Source organism: Schistocerca cancellata, chromosome 7, assembly GCF_023864275.1.
Source record: "Schistocerca cancellata isolate TAMUIC-IGC-003103 chromosome 7, iqSchCanc2.1, whole genome shotgun sequence".
Classification (NCBI taxonomy): domain Eukaryota; kingdom Metazoa; phylum Arthropoda; class Insecta; order Orthoptera; family Acrididae; genus Schistocerca; species Schistocerca cancellata.
In genome coordinates this window covers 493,137,792-493,159,064 of record NC_064632.1, presented here as the reverse complement: position 1 = coordinate 493,159,064, position 21,273 = coordinate 493,137,792, and the positions used below count along the sequence as shown (strand labels likewise).

The window sequence follows — 21,273 nt, the reverse complement described above, 5'->3', positions numbered from 1 at the left end:
GTGGAGTAATGAATGTTATTTTCCATCTAGTATTGTAATTATGCAAATCATTATTCCTTTTGAACTGCAGAGTATTATTTGCAACGAACTTCATCAGGTAATAAATATGCTGTGGAGATGTAGTCAGATTAACCAACTTACTAAACAGATATGTACAACATGATCGTGGGTGTACACCACACATTACTCTGACAGCAGCATCTGGAAATCGGTCTTGTATAATGAGCAGACAATTTTTCCTGACCAGTTGCACAGGAGGAAATGTGGGTGATGGTGATGCACAAAGTGCTACAGCTTGAACATTTGCCGCCAAAAATCAGTTCTGGGTCTCCTTGAGCGTAGCACGCAACGATCGCACAAAAGCAGACATTCCTGCACCTCGACCCACGCTGTAGCATAATTAATCAAACATATGTCACAATTTGGGCCATTCCTGTCGTGAGCATTCCTTTGAACAAACAAAAACATTTAATGCCGAAGGACACGATTAAGTAAGTTACAGGCTTAAAATTAGTGTGCCACATTTTCTAAGAAGTCCACATCTACATGGTTTGTTGCCACTGCACACTTAGTTTTGATGACGACTGGTTACACAGCCTTTACTTTATCACTGATTTTAGTCATTCTGCGTTGGATAAATATTTACTGCGAACGCAGTTTCAACGTTTTGTCACTTCCAAGCGTTGTGGGATGTCCTTTAAGATCCGACTATGCTTGAAACGGCAAATGCTGAAATTGCAAACTAAACAAATAATTTCAGAGACCTATAAGCGGAGAAGTATATATAGTGATCACACGTGTCTTTGGCAAGAGGAACGTAGTATCACTTTCAGATTAATTTTCTACTGCTCTGCTCTCGATTAGAACGTGAGGAAAACGAGAACCTAAATATTTCTGTGGAACTCTTCTTTTATTCTGTCACTATGATCATTTCTATCTATGTGGGTGACAGTCAAGAAAATGTTTTGGCATTCGGAAGAGAAAGTTGGTCATTCAGATTTTATGAAAAATCTTGTAGAAACTAGAAGCGCTTTCATATTTCTGAATGCCACTCCCACTAGCTTACTATATCAGTGACAAGAGTTTCCCTGTTTCGTGATAATAAAAAATATGCTTCCCTTCTGTAGGCTTTATCGATGTCATCTGTCAATCCAATCTGGCAAAGGTTCCGTACCCCGCAGCAACGCTCCAGAAGAGAATGCTTAAGCTTAGTGTACTTCATGGGTAATCAACAATTTTTTACCTACCGCCTAGTTTTGTATCTCTGTCAATAGTACAATTTTCTAATATTAACGGTAACTTCTACAGCAGGGAAGTAACTTTACTTTATAAGATTTATAAAAAGGGGTTGCAGTTAGTTAAAGCATATAACAATGACTACTTATCGAATACTTTAAGTCAAAATTTGGTGGAAAGGGAATTAAAAGTACCTTTAACCGCCAACCGCCTACCAACCACCGTGAGAGCTGAAAGAGCCAGCAATGGGGATTAGGGACCAGATTGAATACCACTTGTGTAGGTAGTCCATTAAGTGTATTTGTTATACCTTGTAAGTGGTTTTTCAAATAAATTCCTTCCCATAGAATTTCACTGTGGCGATTTCAATTTAAGTTGTTCGTAATTGTAATCCAAGGTACTTACTTTAGTCGACACCTTTAAATAAGTGTGATTTACCGTGTAACTGCAATTTAACGTAAATTATTTTGAAATTGGTTTCAATCTTCTGATGACTTTACTACAAGATAAAGTCAATGTAAGCAGGAATCATTAACAAATTAAAACTTGTCATTATGTGCTACGTTTCTGTTCAGCAATTCACAATGTGGCACAGAAAATTCAGTGGTGTATTGACAAACAAAAACATTGTCTTGTGTAGAGCCAAGACAAAATGAAATTTTACAAATTGCTTCTTAGTAGTGAGCATTATACAAGACGCAAATGTAACATATTTGAGTGGCTGCTATGGTCGACTGTGTGGGGCATCGCTTCCCATAATTTCCATATATAAGAATTACCTATGAAAATCTCTGACTCCCTACCAATTTACGATAAATACAGTGTCTGAAAATAACAGGTCAATGATTAAAAGACCCACGAGTGACTAATAGATCCCAGCTATAGCTCATCCAAATACTGCAAAGTAATTTATTACACATATGGAACTTGCCAGGGCTTGTGAGTCTATTGGCATACACTGAAGCGCCAAAGAAACTAGTAAGAGCATGCGTATTTACATTCAGAGATATGTAAATAGGCAGTATACAGCCATGCGGTTGGCAACGCTTATATAACACAACACATGTCTGGCGCAGTTGCTAGATCGGTTACTGCTCCTACAAGGGTAGGTTATCAAGATTTAAGGAGTCTGAACGTGATGTTATGGTCGGAGTACGAGCGATGGGAGACAACGACTCCGAGGTAGAGAAGAAGAGGGGATTTTACCGTACAACCATTTCACGCATGTGCCGTGAATATCAGGAATCCCTTTAAAACGTCATATCCCCGACCTCGCTGCGGCCGAAAGAAGATCCTGCAAGAACGGAGCCAACGAAGGCTAAAGAGAATCGTACAACGTGACAGAAGTGCAACCCTTCCGCAAATTGCTGCAGATTTCAATGCCGGGCCATCAACAAGTGTCAGCGTGCGAACCATTCAACGAAACATCATCGATATGGGCTTTCGGAAGCGAAGGCCCACTCATGTACCCTTGATGACTGCACGACACAAAGCTTTACGCCTCACCTGGTCCCGTCAATAGTAACATTGGACTGTTGATGACTGGATACATGGAACTGGTCGGACGTGTCTCGTATCAAATTGTATCGAGCGGTTGGACGTGTACGGGTATGGAGGCAACCTCATGAATCCACGGACCCTGCATGTCAGCAGGAGACTGTTCAAGCTGGTGGAGGCTCTGTTATGGTGTTGGGCGTGCGCCGTTGGAGTCATATATGACCCCTGATACGTCTAGATACGATTCTTTGACAGGTTAAACGTACGTAAGCACCCTGTCTGATCATCTGCGCCGGCCGAAGTGGCCGAGCGGTTCTAGGCGCTACAGTCTGGAACCGCGCGATCGCTACGGTCGCAGGTTCGAATCCTGCCTCGGGCATGGATGTGTGTGATGTCCTTAGGTCAGTTAGGTTTAAGTAGTTCTAAGTTCTAGGGGACTGATGACCTCAGCAGTTAAGTCTCATAGTGCTCAGAGCCATTTGAACCTTTTTTTTTGATCATCTGCATCCATTCATGTCTATTGTGCGTTCCGACGGTCTTGGGCAATTCCATCGGGGCGATGCGGCAGCTCATAGGGCCACAATTGCTACAGACTGTCTGCAGGAACATTCTTGTGAGTTTAAACACTTCCGCTGGCCACCAAACTCCCAAGACATGAACATTATTAATCGTATCTGGGGTGCCATGCAAGGTGCTGTTGAGAAGAGATCGCCACCTCCTCGTAGGTTTACGGATTTCCCTGCAGGATTCACGGTGTCAATTGCCTCCAGCACTTCTTCAGACAGTCGAGTGCAACCCACTTCGTGTTGTGGCACTTCTGGGTGCTCGCGGGGGCTCTACACGGTATCAGGCAGGTGAACCAGTTTCTTTGGCTCTTCAGTGTGTAAGTTCCACAGTAAGATGAGGATATGTATAAACAAAACACTTGCGCGTGCCGGGCACTGACCGCGAGCAAAGTAGTAGCCGTCGTGCTTGGTGACGCCGCCCAGCGCGGGCCGCGGCTTGTACCCGGCGCCGGACTCGCAGGCGTCGACAGGTCGCCTCTCCAGCAGTGGCACCGACAGCCACGAACCCTGCACCACCGCGGCCGCCGCCGCAGAGCACTCGGAGGAGTCCGCTGCCTGTGCAGGAAGAAGCCACGCGCTCGTCTTACCCCACGCTGTGCGGCTCGTCTCATTAAGGTGCCGACTAAAAGTACTGTTGTTGTTAGAGGACACAATAAAAAGTTGTAAGTGACCCGTTTGGTCTCTCGTACTGTATTACTGTTACTTCTGTGGCCTTACACCGAAGATCCGACGTCGATAATGTCTTCTTTTAAGGAAATGCAAGGAAACACCCTAAGACTTACCTTAAAATATAAGATCAGGAGAAATCAAATCTACTTTTATAGTTTATGTAAATTTAAAGAAAGCTTTTGTGAATGTTGCCTAGAACACAGTCTTATAAATTCTGAAGAAATGGCTCTGAGCACTATGGGACTTAACATCTATGGTCATCAGTCCCCTAGAACTTAGAACTACTTGAACCTAACTAACCTAAGGACATCACACAACACCCAGTCATCACGAGGCAGAGAAAATCCCTGACCCCGCCGGGAATCGAACCCGGGAACTCGGGCGTGGGAAGCGAGAACGCTACCGCACGACCACGAGCTGCGGACATAAATTCTGAAGGTGAAAGTCATAAAATACGTATAGGGGAATATCATCTACAACGTTTATAGAAATCAGACTGCAGTTCTAAAAGTTGAAGAACATTAAAAACAACAGTAGTTAAGTTGGCAGTGAGAGAGACTCTTCCAGCCCATCCTCGATTACATTAAATCTATACAGGGTGCTCCATTGATCGTGACAGGGCCAAATATCTCACTAAATAAGCGTCAAACGAAAAAACTACAAACAACGAAACTTGTGTAGCTTGAAGGGGGAAACCAGATGGCGCTATAGGTGGCCCGCTAGATGGCGCTGCCATAGGTCAAACGGGTATCAACTGGTTTTTCTTAAATGGGAACCCCCATTATTTATTACATATTTGTGTAGTACGAAGAGAAATATTGCATTAATGTGGTATTTACAGGTAATCACGCTGTAACAGCATGCGTTCTCAGAAATGATAAGTTCACAAAGGTACATGTATCACGTTGGAACAACCGAAATACAATGTTCAAACGTAACTACTTTCTGTATTTTAATTTTAAAAATCTACCTGTTACCAACTGTTCGTCTAAAATTGTGAGCCATATGTTTGTGACTATTACAGCGCCGTCTATCACAAAGCGAAAAAAGTGGTCCAAGTAAAACATTCATATTTCTTTACGTACTGCACGAATATGTAATAAAAAATGGGGGTTCCTATTTTTAAAAAAACGCGGTTAATATCCGTTTGAGCTATGGCAGCGCCATCTAGCGTACCAACCATAGCGCCATCTGGTTTCCCCCTTCAAGCTAGACGAGTTTCGTTCTTTGTAGTTTTTTCGTTTGATGCTTATATCGTGAGATATTTGGCTCCATCACTATCAATGGACCACCCTGTATAGCTTATGGTTCTGCGCAGCAAGGTGAAGATATGAAGGAGTAACTGTACCTGTGCATACTCTTGTGTTATTTAGTTCAAAAACCTTTATCTACCTATAATAATATCTTCATCTATGACTTCCTGTGCATATAATCTTGTATTTAAATTTTTGAGATAAGTGCTTGTCGAAACCAACCATTTGTTTCTTGCATTACATGTGTACTTATTTTGACAGCTTACATTAGCTTTACTCTGCAAGTGCTACCACTTTCGTTTTATCCATTTCTTTATAGCCCACTTTTTAATTCCAAACAAGCTGTCGATGTAGACTTTCAGATACATCTTTCTAAATGTTCTCATTGTACAGATATTTTAGAGATCTTATTAGGAAGAACATCTTGTTTAATCGGCTTTTGTGCTTCCGCTGCTTCAAACATCTCCTAAATTCTTACTTTCCAAACATTTTAAATTATTTTAGTTGTTCTATTGCTACATCAGTTTTCAAGTTTTCATGTGTCTCTTTTGGATCGTTGTCACGCCTTAATGTAAATATTGTGAATCAAGGCTAGCCATTCAACGTAAGATCCTTCTACATCTTCCTTACTATTCACTACCATGAAGTGTGAACTACGAATCTCATGTATGTTAAAAGGAGTACAATGTTTCCATTTTCCTGAAAAAGATCCGTAGTATAAACGCTAATATAAAAAATGTAAATCAAATTATTCAGCAGATTTAGTGAGTGAGCTGAGAAGCCACTTCGAAGCAACTCATATAAATGTTTGTGCATAATATTCCCGATTAGTTTGAAATGTCCATGTTGCTTTCCAGGTTATAACGTTCCCCATTGTCTCCTGCTCTGCTTCATTAAGGATAGGTACCTTCTTTTGTACTAATCTGCCTGTTTGGTTGCCATAAAGAAGTCTAAGTAGGTTCGCTGTTGTACAATTGTCCATTAATGAAATGATTGGAGATAATAAGCGATTTGTGCCGCGCTGGATTAGCAGAGCGGTCTAAGGCGCTGTAGTCATGGACTGTGCGGCTGCTCCCGGCGGAGGTTCGAGTCCTCCCTCGGGCATGGGTGTGTGTGTTTGTCCTTAGGATAATTTATGTTAAGTAGTGTGTAAGCTTAGGAACTGATGACCTTAGCAGTTAAGTCCCATAAGATTTCACACACATTTTAACATTTGACAAGTGATTTGTTCCATTGAAAAGTCACATCTTCACAAAACGATAAACCTATTTGCTCTACAAAAGAACACTATTACTTCCGTAGACATGCATCTTCAGCTGGTGTATTACATCGCTGAAAAATCAGATTCACATGGCTGAAAAGCAGTCGTTACATATGTTTAACGAAGTATGCAGCATGTAAGAATTTTCCTCCCTAAGCTAAGGGCTTTCGAGGAATGATTAAACTGCAGTCGGTAAGTGGGACTTTCCGCGAAGCCAGACATTGACTGCTACATTGAAGTGTTTAACCTGCTTAGGAGGGTAAAGACTGGTCGACAGCAGTCAAAAGCATGTGAGGATACTTGAGCAATGCACAGGCACTCCCGTTAGAAAGAAGTGGCTGCTTTCGTGACAACTCAGAAATGTAGACAAAAATGTGATACAGTTTCTACCAGTTTGCTATTAGGTGGAAACTGCCAAAATAAGGAATAACCTGAAATGAGGTGGAAGTTCCTGGGTCACAGACTGGCCTCCGGAAGATCTTGAAGTTTCATGCTGCGCGAAGATTGTGAGGTGTATTTACACAACATCGATCAACTAGTTGTTGGGATTGCTGACTGAACCCACCAATGGCAAAGAAAAAAAGGACGGAAAATTCAGCGCCCTGGATGGCAGACTTTGGGAGCCCATGAACAAAACTGCCAAATGGGAGTAGTCAAAGGATAATCAGTAAGTGAAGTGACAGAGGCAGGCCGCTCACAGTCAACCGGTCAGTCAGTGAGCAAACAGTAAGGCAGTCGATTAGTAAGGAGATAGTGAGCGGACAATGGAGATCTGGTGAGCAGTCAGTCAGAGACATCAGAAGAAACAGTGAGTTTTGTCCTCGTAGGCATGCCAAATTATTGTTGATTCACACTCGGGAAGTTTGACTCCCATGTTTATTGGCATTTTGTGATATAAACACTGTCGCTCCGTATTGAAGTTATGAATCCTTGCGACCTGATAGATAAATCTTTAAACATCTCTACGTGCTTAACACCGTCTCTTAGAGACGGTCAACAGCACGCGACCAAGACACCGCGTTGGCCACCAAGCACACTGTATCTGAGGGATTAATTCAGCTAGCGTGGAAAGAAGGAACGAGTTAAGATGGTCAGGACGTTGGTGCACAGCTGTAGAACAGGAAAAATTAAACTGCCGACTGCCTCAAACTGAGCCGGCCGGGTGGCCGAGCGGTTCTAGGCGCTACAGTCTGGAACCGCGAGACCGCTACAGTCGCAGGTTCGAATTCTGCCTCGGGCATGGATGTGTGTGATGTCCTTAGGTTAGTTACGTTTAAGTGGTTCTAAGTTCTAGGGGACTGATGACTTCAGACGTTAAGTCCCATACTGCTCAGAGCCAATTGAACCATTTTTTGCCTCAAACTGCCATACAAACGACGAGGAGAAATAAACACGTCGCCCTGCTCTTGCATCTACCGTTCGTGGTTTTGCCCGTAACTAATGTAGTCGAACGGTGACATGAGGCATTTAATTCCTACCTTACGTTCCCAGTTACTGTCATGTTTACACCCAGTCAAATCATACCCAGGATTTACGTTTCTATTGATGATATTACAACAAACGTGAAAATTTCCTTATATTAATAGTTTAATGTTTATGTTGTGTCTAGACAAGACAGTCTAGACACAAGGAGAGGAAGCCGAAAGGGCACGCGTCAACACACGCAGGCTTGATTATGTCTGAAACAGGATACTTAATGAATGCTATAAAGAAAAGTACGTAGCTGCGTTAATACTTAACTTTAATTCATCCTTGTGGTACATCGCTATTGTTAATACAAGTGAGACTCTCTCCAGATATGGTTAATGGCGCCTTGCTAGGTCGTAGTCATGGACTTAGCTGAAGGCTATTCTAACTGTCTCTCGGCAAATGAGAGAAAGGCGTCGTCAGTGTAGTCGCTAGCAAAGTCGTCGTACAACTGGGGCGAGTGCTAGTACGTCTCTCTAGACCTGCCGTGTGGTGGCGCTCGGTCTGCAAATACTGACTGTGGCGACACGCGGGTCCGACATGTACTAATGGACCGCGGCCGATTTAAAGCTACCACCTAGCAAGTGTGGTGTCTGGCGGTGACACCACAGTTTATTTCTTATTGTAACTTTATTTGCATATTAACTGCGATAATTAAATTGTTGAACTCATTACAAGAATGTGGGAGCCAAATGACTCATAAAAGACGATTTTGTGAAACAGACAATACTCAAAGGTGACAAGCAATGGAATAGAGATATACACAATACAGTTGGCTGCAGTATCACCTACACAAGGTACAAACGGGCAGTACATCGGTGACTCTGTCATTTGTGCTCAGCTGCTTCCTGTGCAAAGGTGTTCGACATGATTACGGTAGCACGACGGGAATAAATAGAATTTGAACACAGAGTTGTAGTTGGGGGGACATCCCATTTTGGAAATAGTTATGAATTTCAGTATCCTGTTGTCCACAGTGTCAGAAGTGTGACGAGAATACCAGATTTCAGGCGCTACCTCTCAGCGTGGCCAACAAAGAGGCCGACAGCGTTTACTTAACGATCGAGAGCAACTGGGTTTGTTTCCAGTGCTGGTATCCTGCGCGAAATAAAAGCCAAACTCAATGTGGGACGTACTACGAACGTATCCGTTAGGACAGTGCGGCGAGATCTGGCGTTTATGGGCTATGTCAGTAGACGACCTACGCGAGTGCCTTTGCTAACAGCACAACATCGCCTGCAGCGCCTTTCCGGGGCTCGTGGCTATACAGGTTGAACCATAGACGACTGGAAAACCCTGGCCTGATCAGATGAGTCCAGATTTCAGTTACTAAGAGGTGATGGTAGGGTTCGAGAATGATGCAGACCGCACGAATCCATAGACCCAAGTTGTCAACAATGGCACTGTGCAAGCTGGTGGTGGCTCCAAAATGATGTTGGCTGTTTTTACATCAAATGGACTGGGTCTTCTGGCCCAATTGGTGCGATCATTGAACGGAAATATGTTCGGCTACGTGGAGACCAACTTCAGTCATTCATGGACTGCATGTCCCCAAGCAATGATCTCATGTTGAAACGTCCGCTTTGAAAAATTTATACATGACTGTGCTTAAACTGACACACAATATTTTTAGCGCAACGCAATCTGACTTTCAAAAATCCCTACAAAAGAATGGCTCTGACTAACATTAACCTATACCTTTCACAAATCACTTACGTCACCAAAAATCTTCGTTACTCGAACTACTACAATACAGCGAGCGCCACTATTGCCAGCTAAATAAAAGATTCAAACTACTGAAGGCACTAACTACTAATAGTCATAGTTAGCACATGAAAGATTTTATAGAGAACAAACAATGTATTTACCTTACTAGTGTTCAAAAGTCATAATATATATAGCAGTTCATGACATCCAGTCTTACAAATTTCAAAACCATCTCTCTCCCCACATCCACCACCGCAGGCAGCTCACCTCCAACTGCTCAGCGCTACGCGCTGTTCACATCCAGCTGCCCAACACTACAATGGCAGACAACAATGCAAACTAGCGACAGACCGCACACAGCACAGCCAGTGATTTTCACACAGAGCGCTACGTAACGTTGCCAATAAGAAAACATAAACAGCCTACTTACAATGTCACCGGGCCACAATTGTCTGCGATTGCTTTGAAAAACATTCTGAACACTTTGAGTGAATGATTTGGCCACCCAGGTTGGGCTACATGAATCAAATCGACTGTTTATGAGACATACGCGAGATTTAAGTTCGTGTACAACGTCCTGCAATGGCAACAGTTTCACGATTATGAACAGCTATAGAGGCGGCATGGTTCAATATTTCTGCATAGGATTTCCATCGAATTCTTGAGTCCATTACATGTCGAGCTGCTGCATTACGCCGGACAAAAGGATGATGATGATAGTGATTAAAATTCTTCTGGGTATTATGCCGCGTCATTGCTAAAAACTAACAATGACGCGCATAGTACCCAGAAGAATGTTAATCACTATGACACCGGCCGTGGAAGCCTACGTTCTTATATCAGTGACCTGTATGGGCATGATTATGATGTTTGGTTTGTGGGGCTCTCAACTGCGCGGTTATCAGCGCTCGTACAAATTCCCAACCTTTGCTCAGTCTAATCTCGCCACTTTCATGAATGATGATGAAATGATTAGGACAACACAAACACCCAGTCATCTCGAGGCAGGAGAAAACCTCTGACGCCGCCGGGTATCGAACCTGGGAACCCGTGCTCCGGAAGCGAGATCGCGACCGCGAAACCACGAGCAGGGGACCCCGGACACAAGGATGTCTGACACGGCGTTAGGAGATGTCCCATGACTTTTGTCACCTCAGCGTATTGGTCTTTTTTGCGGTGATGAGGCAACCATATCCCCCACTTCCGTTAGTATATGTGAGATATCAGCACTGGTTTGCTTCATAGCTAACAATCGTTTCATGATCAATAGCCATATTTATTCCTTCAGAATGTTTCAAAACATTTGCAGTACCGTTGAGAGGGTTGTATGTGTCCTACTAGATATGAAATTGACAATAGAATCACTGTGACCGATTTCCATAAAATGGAGCTCGAATCGTAACTGGCAGGACATTCCTTCCATCGTATTTGACTTGCGGCTGTGTGCAGTCGAGCCCAAAGTTACTTCAGTGAGAATGTTACACCACAGTTTAGATTCCGAAAGTCATTTGATGTTTAACTATAACAAAAAAAAAAGGTTCAAATGGCTCTGAGCACTATGGGACTCAACTTCTGAGGTCATTAGTCCCCTAGAACTTAGAACTAGTTAAACCTAACCTAAGGACATCACACACATCCATGCCCGAGGCAGGATTCGAACCTGCGACCGTAGCGGTCTCGCGGTTCCAGACTGCAGCGCCTAGAACAGCACGGCCACTTCGGCCGGCTTAACTATAACATCTCAGCCGTGGTAGCCGTTATCCTACCGATCGCTTACTGCACTCGTAAAAGATAGGCTGCTAACACTGCAGGTCTTTAATGGCAGTTTATCGTAATATATTATAATGACCATTAAAAGGTGACGGAGTTTGAAGTGTAACTAATGAGCCGTATGCGGCTCTCGTTTTTTTGCCGTTCATAACTTGTTGTCTTGTAATAGCGGTAGTGGCGTCTCGTTTCTCTCTTGTGTTAATGGCGCCACTGAATTTGCTAGTATTGTTTGTCAGCGAGTGGCAGCAGCAGCGGTTATCGGTAGCCAGTACTGTGGTACTATCTTTGCTGTCACGGGTTGTATTCCGGGTCGTCGTGTGTGTGAGGCAGTGGGGGCTTCGAACGGAGCAGCGAGGAGGTCTGCAGTGTGAGGGCAGGCCGGGACCACTGGCGGCGTCGGATTGAGGCTGTAGCCGACGACCGAACCCAGGACGTGTGAAGTTGAGTGAACCGTGTCCAGTACCGAAACCTCCACTGTTTGAGATCTCACTGTTGTCTGCGTGTTGCTGCTCCCAGGATCTGTGAGACCAACCGCAACAAGTGGAGTCTGTCAGGTAGGCGGAAGCTGTAATCCGCTTTCTACTGCTTGACGTTAATTTGGATTTATTGTTATTATTGCTGAAGTGCAACCAGCGGTATCTTACTGCCTTGTGGCTGCTAACACCCCAGTTAACTGCCCTGGAGATTAGCGTATTAGCAGTGTACTTTTCCTCGTCTTGCCGATGCTGTCCAGCATGTCGTGTAATTTGACAGCTTCCTTCATTGGGGTATGGATAGTTGTTTTCTTTGTCTACCTGGGTTATAGTGGTTCCTTCTGTCTTTTGATGTTTTAGACACCGGATTCTGGAGATGCAGTGCTGTCTGTCAATTCGATCTCGCCTGAATTATTCCATCGTTGTACTGGTTATCTGGCGGTAGGTGGATCTGCTAAGAAGGTTGGTCGGCGTTTAAACCGCCTCCAGTTTGAGTTGCCCCCCTTAGGTGAACATTACTCTTGGCTGCCTGTCTCACGACTTACACAGCTGTAGCCACCCTCAGGTCGATCCATGGAGCACTGTCTGTCGATCACCCCGTCTTACTCGGTCAAGTTGTCATAATTGTTTGAAATTTACTCTAATGCTATAATGTGTGTGTTATTGCCTTCCTTGATTGTAATTCAGGCCTTCAGCCTCTGTGTATTCTGAAACTGCTTGTGCCCTTCAGCCGACGAATAATTTTGAAATTTTTTCTTAATCAGGCCTTCAGCCGTTCATTGTGTGTAGCATTGCCTGTCGCCTTCAGCCGACAAATAATTTGCAATTCTTTCTTAAGAAGGCCTTCAGCAGTTACTATAGCTTGTTACTGTTTTCATTGTTTAAAAAGAATATGTCTTAGTATTTGTTAATGTGTAACTGCCTTCCTCACTAGTAATTCAGGCCTTTAGCTGTTGAGTATTCTGAAGTTGCTTGTGGCCGTCAGCCACAAAAAAGAAGTTCTGAATTCTTTCTTAGTAAGGCCTTCAGCCGTCAGTGCAGTAAAATCTTTTAATATAAGTGTTAAAAGGTATTTCTTCAAATAAAGTGTATGTCTTTACTGTAACCAGCGGTAGCTCATTACGGTCCCATCCACAATCTTTGCCTTATTCTGCCTCTTCCTGACTACCAGATTACAACTAATTTGTTTGTCTTAGTATTGCGATGACTGTACAGATCTCCAACAGTATCGCATCTAAGGAATATCTGGCTACTTGTAAGACAGTTCAGTGACTGACAGGAATTATCAGCAGATACGGCACACATATCAGCATACAGATATTTCTACAGCTTATCCAAATCTAAATACTCGACGTAATGACAATGTAGAAGTGCTGTAAACAGAGCTTCAGAGCATCCGATAATGTTATCACCGATCATTAGCGATGTAGTGCTGCTGGTACATCGCAATCATTTGTTGAGATGTTCTGCTACTTTCTTGCACCAAAATGTCAGCTTTGAAACACTTAGCGACGTCACGAATAGTCAGAATTTTTCCACATAAGCACACACACACACACACACACACACACACACCACGTTGCCGGCATATTATGATAAAAGAAATCTTCAACAACTTCTCTTCCTATCGAACATAATATGTACGTAGTAATAGTAACATATCACTAGGAACAAAGTAGACATTACAACATTAAAGAGAAAAATTCCAGCAACATTAAAACTACACAGAGTGATGTAATTTTGAAGTAAGTGCTTTTTCTTCCATGAGTCTTCTGACTTGCTTGATGTGGCCCAACACGAATTCCGCTCCTGTGCCTACTTTTTCATCTCGGAGTAGCGCTTGCAACCTACGCCCTCAATTACTTTCTGGCTGTATTCAAAATTCTGTCTTCCTCTACTTTTTTTTTTTAATTCTCTACAGCTCCCTCTAGCATCAAGTAAGTTATTCCTTGGCCTCTTAACACATGTCCTATCATCCTGCACCTTCTTCTTCTTGTTAGTGTTTTCCATATATTCCTTTCCTCACCGATTCTGCGAAGAACCTTCTCATACCTTACCTTATCAGTCTACCTAATTTTCAACATTCTTATGTAGCACCACATCTCCAGTTCCTCGACTTTCTTCTTTTCCGGTTTTCCGACAGTCCACTTTTCACTACCATAGGCATGCTGTGCTCCAAACGTATATTTTCAGAAATTTCTTCCTCAAAGTAAGGTCTACGTTTAATAGTAGTTGACTTATCATGGCCAGGAATGTCTATTTTGTCAGTGCTAGCCAGCTTTTTATGTCCTCCTTGCTCCGTCCGTCATGTATTTTACTGCTTAGGTAGTAGAATTCCTTAACTTCATCTATTTCGTGCTCACCAGTCATTATGTTCAGTTTCTCACTGTTCTTATTTCTGCTCTCATTACTTTTGTCTTTCTTCTATTTACTCTCAATCCATATTTTATACTCATTAGATTGTTCATTCCATTCATCAGATCCTATTTGTCTTTCTATATTCACTAAGTTTAGCAATGTGATTACTGAATTTTATCATTGATATCATTTCACCTAGAATTTTAATTGCATCCATGAACTTTTACTTTATTTTAGTCATTGGTTCTTCGGGGTATAGACTGAACAGTAGGAGCGAAAGACTACATCCCTGTCTTACACCCTTTTTAATTCGAGCAAGCACTTCGTACTTGGTCTTCCACTCGCATTATTCCCTCTTGGCTCTTGTACATATTGTATATTACCCTCTTTTCCTATAGCTTTCCTCCATTTTTCTCAAAATTTCAAACATCTTGCACCGTTTTACACTGTCTACTGCCATTTTTCCAGGTCAATAAATTCTATGAACGTGTCTTGATATTTTTTTGGTCCTTGTTCCACTATCAACTGCAATGTCAGAATTGTGTCTCTGATGTTTTTATCTTTCCTAAAGCTAATCTGATCGTCATCTAACACGTCCTCACTTCTCTTTTCCATTCTTTTGTATACTATTCTTGTAAACAGCTTGGATGCATGTGCTACCAAACTGATTGTGGGATAATTCTCGCACTTGTCGGCTCTTTCAATCTTCGGAATTGTGTGGATGATGTTTTTGCGGAAGTCTGATGCTATATCGCCATCCTCATACATTCCACACACCAACGTGTATAGTCGTTTTGTTGGAATAAATATCGGAATTAAAAACTGATCTACATTGTCATCAATAAATTAGTATTCGCAATTAAGTTTCTGGCGAGGGTTCATCGAACCATCTTCAAACTATTCCACTACCTCTGCACTTTCGAAAAGCGCGATGGAAAAATGAACTCATAAATCTTTCCGTGAGAGCAGCGGTTTCTCTCCCTATGTATGTCGACACCAACAGAATACTGTCGCATTCGGAGCAGAAGATTGATGCTCGAAATTTCGTGAAAAGACCTGTCCGAAATGAAAACCACCTGTGTTTTAATGATTGCCACTTCAACTTGCTTTTCTATCTGTGGCAATCTCCCCAATATTTTTTGTGTATCCTAAAAATAAACATGATTCAAACTGTAAATTATATAAATTTCTTTATATGATGCTCCACACAAAAAAACTGCGAAAAATTAGAAAGGAATGCAAAGAACAACGCCGTGCGGAGTGGCTGCGCGGTTTGAGGCGGCATGTCACGGACTACGCGGCCATTCCCGCAGTAGGTTCGAGTCCTCCTTCGGGCATGGGTGTGTGCGTTGTTCTTAGCATCAGTTAGTTTAAGTAGTTTATAAGTCTAGGGACCGATGAACCCAGCAGTTTGGTCCCTTAGATATTCGCACACATTTGAACATTTGAACCAAGAACTAAATTCCAGAAAATGTACTCTCCCTAATTTAAAGTCATTGAAACGACACGATTTCACAGACTTTACTGGTCTTATAGAGGTATAATTGTATGTATAGACTGAAGCGGTGAGTGAAAATTTGTACCAAGGCGGGGAATCGAACCCGCGTCTTCACCTTTTTAGGCAGTGCGTTAGCCACTAAGTCACCTTTGAACAGCGGTTCAGAAAACTGCACAGATTACTAAGGCATGATTCCCTCTTCGATCCAAATTCTTACTTCTGCCAAGGTGTACTTTAAACCTCCCTTTATACAGAAACAGAATTTCCAAGGCTCTTTGTGTTCTGGAATAGCACCTAAGCATCGAACGCAAAGGGGGATCCGATCTGAAACCCAGGTGCAGGTGCTTATAGAAAGGAGACGAGTTCAGAGACTTTTCGGTCTCATATTGTTATGATTTTTAACTATACAGACTGAAGCGTCTGGTGAAAATTTGTACCAGTGCCGTGGATCGAACCAGGGTTTCATGCTTACTATGTAGGAGTATCAGTCACTAAGACACTCGACAGAGCGATTCACACAACTGCACGGATTACCCTGACGTACCCCCCTCCTCGATCCAAATTCTCACTGCAGACCCTTGCTACTTTAAATTCCTCCTTGCACAGTATAAGACCAGTAAAGTCTATGAAATTGTGTCATTTCATTTGTATAAGTACTTGTACCTGGGTTTCAGGCTGGATCCCCCATTTACGTTCGATGCTGATGTGCTATTTCAGAACATGGAGTGCCTCGACTATACTGTGAGGGGGAATTTGAAGTAGACTGGGGCGGCAGTGAGAATTTGGATTGAGGACGGAGGCGTTCCATGGTAACCCGTGCTGTTGCTAATGTGGAGTAGTGGCTAACGCACCATCCTAGTAAGCAGGAGATCCAGGTTCGATACCCGACCTTGACACAAACTTTCATTCGCCGCTTCGGTGTATATACATAAAATCATGTTGCAATGTATGGAAGAATGTAGCTGCAAGCCAAGGTAATGCGCTTTATGAGATGTGCAAAAGACTGCAGTCTATCCACTGTAAGGAAAGTACAAACGTAAAAATAGTTCAAGTGGTTCTAAGCACTATGGGACTTAACATCTGTGGTCATCAGCCCCCCTAGACTTAGAACTACATAAACCTAACTAAGCTAAGGACATCACACACATCCATGCGCGAGGCAGGATTCGAACCTGCGACCGTAGCAGCAGCTCCGTTCCAGAATGAAGCGCCTAGAACAGTTCGGCCACCGCGGCCGGCCTACAAATGTAACGTATCGGTTAATACAAGCCGGTCGCGGTGGCCGAGCATTTCTAGGTGCTCCAGGCCGGAACCGCGCGACTGCTACGGTCGCAGGTTCGAATCCTGCCTCGGGCATGGATGTGTGTGATGTCCTTCGGTTAGTTAGGCTTAACTAGTTCTAAGTTCTAGAGGACTGATGGCCTCAGATGTTAAGTCCCATAGTGCTGAGAGCCATTTGAACCATTTTTGGTTAATAGAAGTAAAAAAGAACAGAGTATATCAACGAAGAACATCTCGGCTGTACACGGCTGAACATCAGCCAGAGCTTGGAAATTCAAAAAGAAGAAGAAACACGCGAAGGCCGCCAACAAATGGAACGCACTTCTGGCGTCGGTAGTAATGATTTTATCACTCCAATAGTTTGACGATCTCCTTCACATAGATATCGGCGGCCGAAATTCATATAAGAAGTGTTAATGGACAATAGTGTACAAACTACTAACTTCTTGGCCTTTCACGTGTTAATTACTTTGACTGCTTACACACACACACACACACACACACACACACACACACACACACACATACACGCAGTATACATACATACTCACGCACACACTCATATTTGACAGCGTGTACGTACGCAGAGCTGGCGGTAGGCTATGGTGATGTTGTTGAGCGTCCTGTTGCGGAGACAGGCGACGACGGCGGGGGCGGCGTCGGAGGAGTTGCAGCCCGCGAACGCCGCGACGCGCCGCGCCGCCGCCGACGCCCTGTGCCCCGCCACGAGCGACCACGGCGCATGCGCAGTGCCGCTCACCGTTATCACCTGTTCGAACAGTCCTGCAAAAGACGTCAGAGTTTAGTTAATATCTGATTCGGGCTACGTTTTCCGCAGTTGACAGTATATCCAGCATTCTCAAACTAAATATAGTGGAATTTTACCGCCAGCAGCGAGAATGAGAACTGTTTTAAATACTTAAAATGGCGACGTTTTCCTTACTTGAACAGTGTGCAATCATTCGTTTTCTGAATTTGCGTGGTGTGAAACCAATTGAAATTCATCGGCAGTTGAAGGTGACATGTAGTGCTGGAGTTATGGATGTGTCGAAAGTGCGTTCGTGGGTGCAACAGTTTAATGAAGGCAGAACATCGTGTGACAACAAACCGAAACAACCTCGGGCTCGCACAAGCCGGTCTGACGACATGATCGAGAAAGTGGAGAGAATTGTTTTGGGGGATCGCCGAATGACTGTTGAACAGATCGCCTCCAGAGTTGGCATTTCTGTGGGTTCTGTGCACACAATCCTGCATGACGATTTGAAAATGCGAAAAGTGTCATCCAGGTGGGTGCCTCGAATGCTGACGGACGACCACACGGCTGCCCGTGTGGCATGTTGCCGAGCAATGTTGACGCGCAACGACAGCATGAATGGGACTTTGTCTCGTCGGTTGTGACAATGGATGAGACGTGGATGCCATTTTTCAATCCAGAAACGAAGCGCCAGTCAGCTCAATGGAAGCACACAGATTCACCGCCACCAAAAAAATTTCGGGTAACCGCCAGTGCTGAAAAAATGATGGTGTCTATGTTCTGGGACAGTGAGGGCGTAATTCTTACCCATTGCGTTCCAAAGGGCACTACGGTAACAGGTGCATCCTACGAAAATGTTTTGAAGAACAAATTCCTTCCTGCACTGCAACAAAAATGTCCGGAAAGGGCTGCGCAAGTGCTGTTTCACCAATTCAACGCACCCGCACATCGGGCTAACGTTACGCAACAGTTTCTTCGTGATAACAACTTTGAAGTGATTCCTCATGCTCCCTACTCACCTGACCTGGCTCCTAGTGACTTTTGGCTTTTTATAACAATGAAAGACACTCTCCGTGGCCGCACATTCACTAGCCGTGCTGCTATTGCCTCAGCGATTTTCCAGTGGTCAAAACAGACTCCTAAAGAAGCCTTCGCCGCTGCCATGGACTCATGGTGTCAGCGTTGTGAAAAATGTTTACGTCTGCAGGGCGATTACGTCGAGAAGTAACGCCAGTTTCATCGATTTCGGGTGAGTAGTTAATAAAAAAAAAAAATCGGAGGCCTTAGAACTTGAATGCACCTCGTATTTTGCCGAACCGTTTCTGAACCTCACTGACATTAAGTCTGACAGTCATAAAACTAGGCTGCTGCACAAGGGCCCGAAATATCAAGTTCGACTGGTGTTGAATGATAAAACAGTGCCTCCTTCTCGGCTGATTTGAATGTTGCTGTTGATAAAGCCCTCACCGAAAACACAAGTGAAACTTCAACTTAGTGCCAAAGCTAGCAGTATTATACGTAATGCAATTAATAAATCTGTCCTCTCATCTGAACAGAAAGTCCTTAGAATGATCATCATAAAGCTTAATCAGGGAGAAACTACTATGGTACTGGCAGACAAAGGGAACATTGAAGTGTTGCTCTATAGCAAGGATTATACTGAAAATGTATTAAACTATTTTGCGGAAAATAACGTACGTGCAGTAGGATTCTATCCCATATTGGCGTATGATAAAGTCCTTCAGGCGCAGCTTGAAGACTGTCAATATATAATCCTTCCGAATGACCTATATAAATTGAAAGTGATGAACCCTAGAACTCCTGTTCTTCGTGCACAAGTTAAAATTCACAAACCTGCCTCCTTGTCCACGTCATACTAAACGGAATTGGAAACCCGGGGTATCATGCCTCAAAGTTTTTATTCGATGTGCTGAAAGATAGAGTTATGTTTACTGACTCACTTTCGTTATTCAATAGGAGCTGCTCCAAAATTTTACGTTTCCTGACGTTTGAATTCTTCTTTCACTTGATATAAAAAATCTCTATGGTAATGTTCCCCTTATAGAAGCGATCGGCATCGTGCGGAAGTCTCTGCTCAATAATCCGTCGGTCAAAAGTAAGCAACTGGCTGAGATAATCTCCCTTCTGGAGTTACTTATTTCACTTAACTATTTTTCATTTGATAATAAAATTTATAAGCAATTCGATGGGATAGCTATGAGGATATCTCTCTCAGGCTTTCTTGCCGATCTATTTACAAGAAATCTAAACAACGGGTACCTCCCCCGTGTAACAGCTTAGAACTATTTTAACATATTCTTTTTTTGTAGACGCTATGTGGATCACATACTCATTGTTTTTAAAGGTCAAGAAGAGGATGCAGATACCCTGTTACTCGAATTTAACAGTCTTCAACCTAAATTGCTCTTTACCCATGAAGTCACCAATCAGCAAGGTGTGCTAAGATATTTATATTTATCCCTCCAACTGGTTAATAAGGTATGTTTCAATATTTATAGGAAACCTACCACTGGCTCTTCCGTGATTCACGCTACATCAGTCGACCCAAAGCATTATAAGTTAAGCTTTTTGGGTCGGCGATTGTTCGAATGTTCTCCTCACTTGGAATCTATTGAAAAATAAATCATCAACTCAAAGCAGTGCACTTAGAACAATAAGAGGTAAAACAACGTAAAATTAGTATCAAAACGCTTTAAACAAATTGTCACTGCCTCCAAGCAGTAATCAAATCACCCTGAAACACCGAGTATTTTAAGCGAGCCGTTCAAAGAACACTAGGATAAGACTTCGTCAAGGAAAGACATAAAATGATAAATTAGCCTTACAATAATTACACGTCCTTGATGGACCCAAACATTCAAGACTCCGCAAAACGATATGGCGGAACCAACATACATCAGTGCATCGGTGTGTTCAGTGATACAGTGTTTCTGAAACAGACTAAACGTTAAGATTAAGAAATAATACACAGTAAGCCCCATGGTTTAAATGGTAAACCACAATACAGACACAATCAGACGTCAACACGAATTACTACAGTCAGAATGGCACAAGTTTCCTAGCGGCGAACCACAAGATAAACTGCGCACTGAGTTTCGTGACTGAGAAACAACCAGTAAGTTGTCTCAGGTTCATCACACTTGCAACTCGGAGGGCAGAAAATGTGTCTCCAACGAATGACGTAAATAAAATGATATAATCTTATTACGTCAGTTGAATTCCGTGTCTAACAGCATCGGAAAGGTGTGTCACGAATCAGGATCCCCAACAATATATCATCGGCTAACGACTACCAAACTTCTTCACTACGCAGTACATCCCAAAACGCGCCCAATGCAGCCGGTGCCGACCCGAACGGACCTGTTCATAGCGACAGTATTCACTGCCAAGGCTACCTCTTGTACCCACTACCAACCACCGGCTGTTACTAGCTGTCACTCACTCCCTACGTTCTCTCGGTTC

General features: G+C 43.2%; 1 protein-coding gene across 1 annotated transcript in view; it reads right to left on the bottom strand.

Annotated features, from left to right (window-relative positions):
* LOC126092840 (carboxylesterase 5A-like) overlaps positions 1-21,273 on the bottom strand; it is a 159,355-nt gene that overhangs the window by 72,714 nt on the left and 65,368 nt on the right. Inside the window, exons 6-7 of the mRNA XM_049908570.1 lie at positions 17,620-17,819; positions 3,680-3,854 (exon numbers count right to left, since the gene is read on the bottom strand). Coding sequence (XP_049764527.1) covers positions 3,680-3,854; positions 17,620-17,819 — 375 coding nt within the window. The remainder of the gene's footprint in view (positions 1-3,679; positions 3,855-17,619; positions 17,820-21,273) is intronic.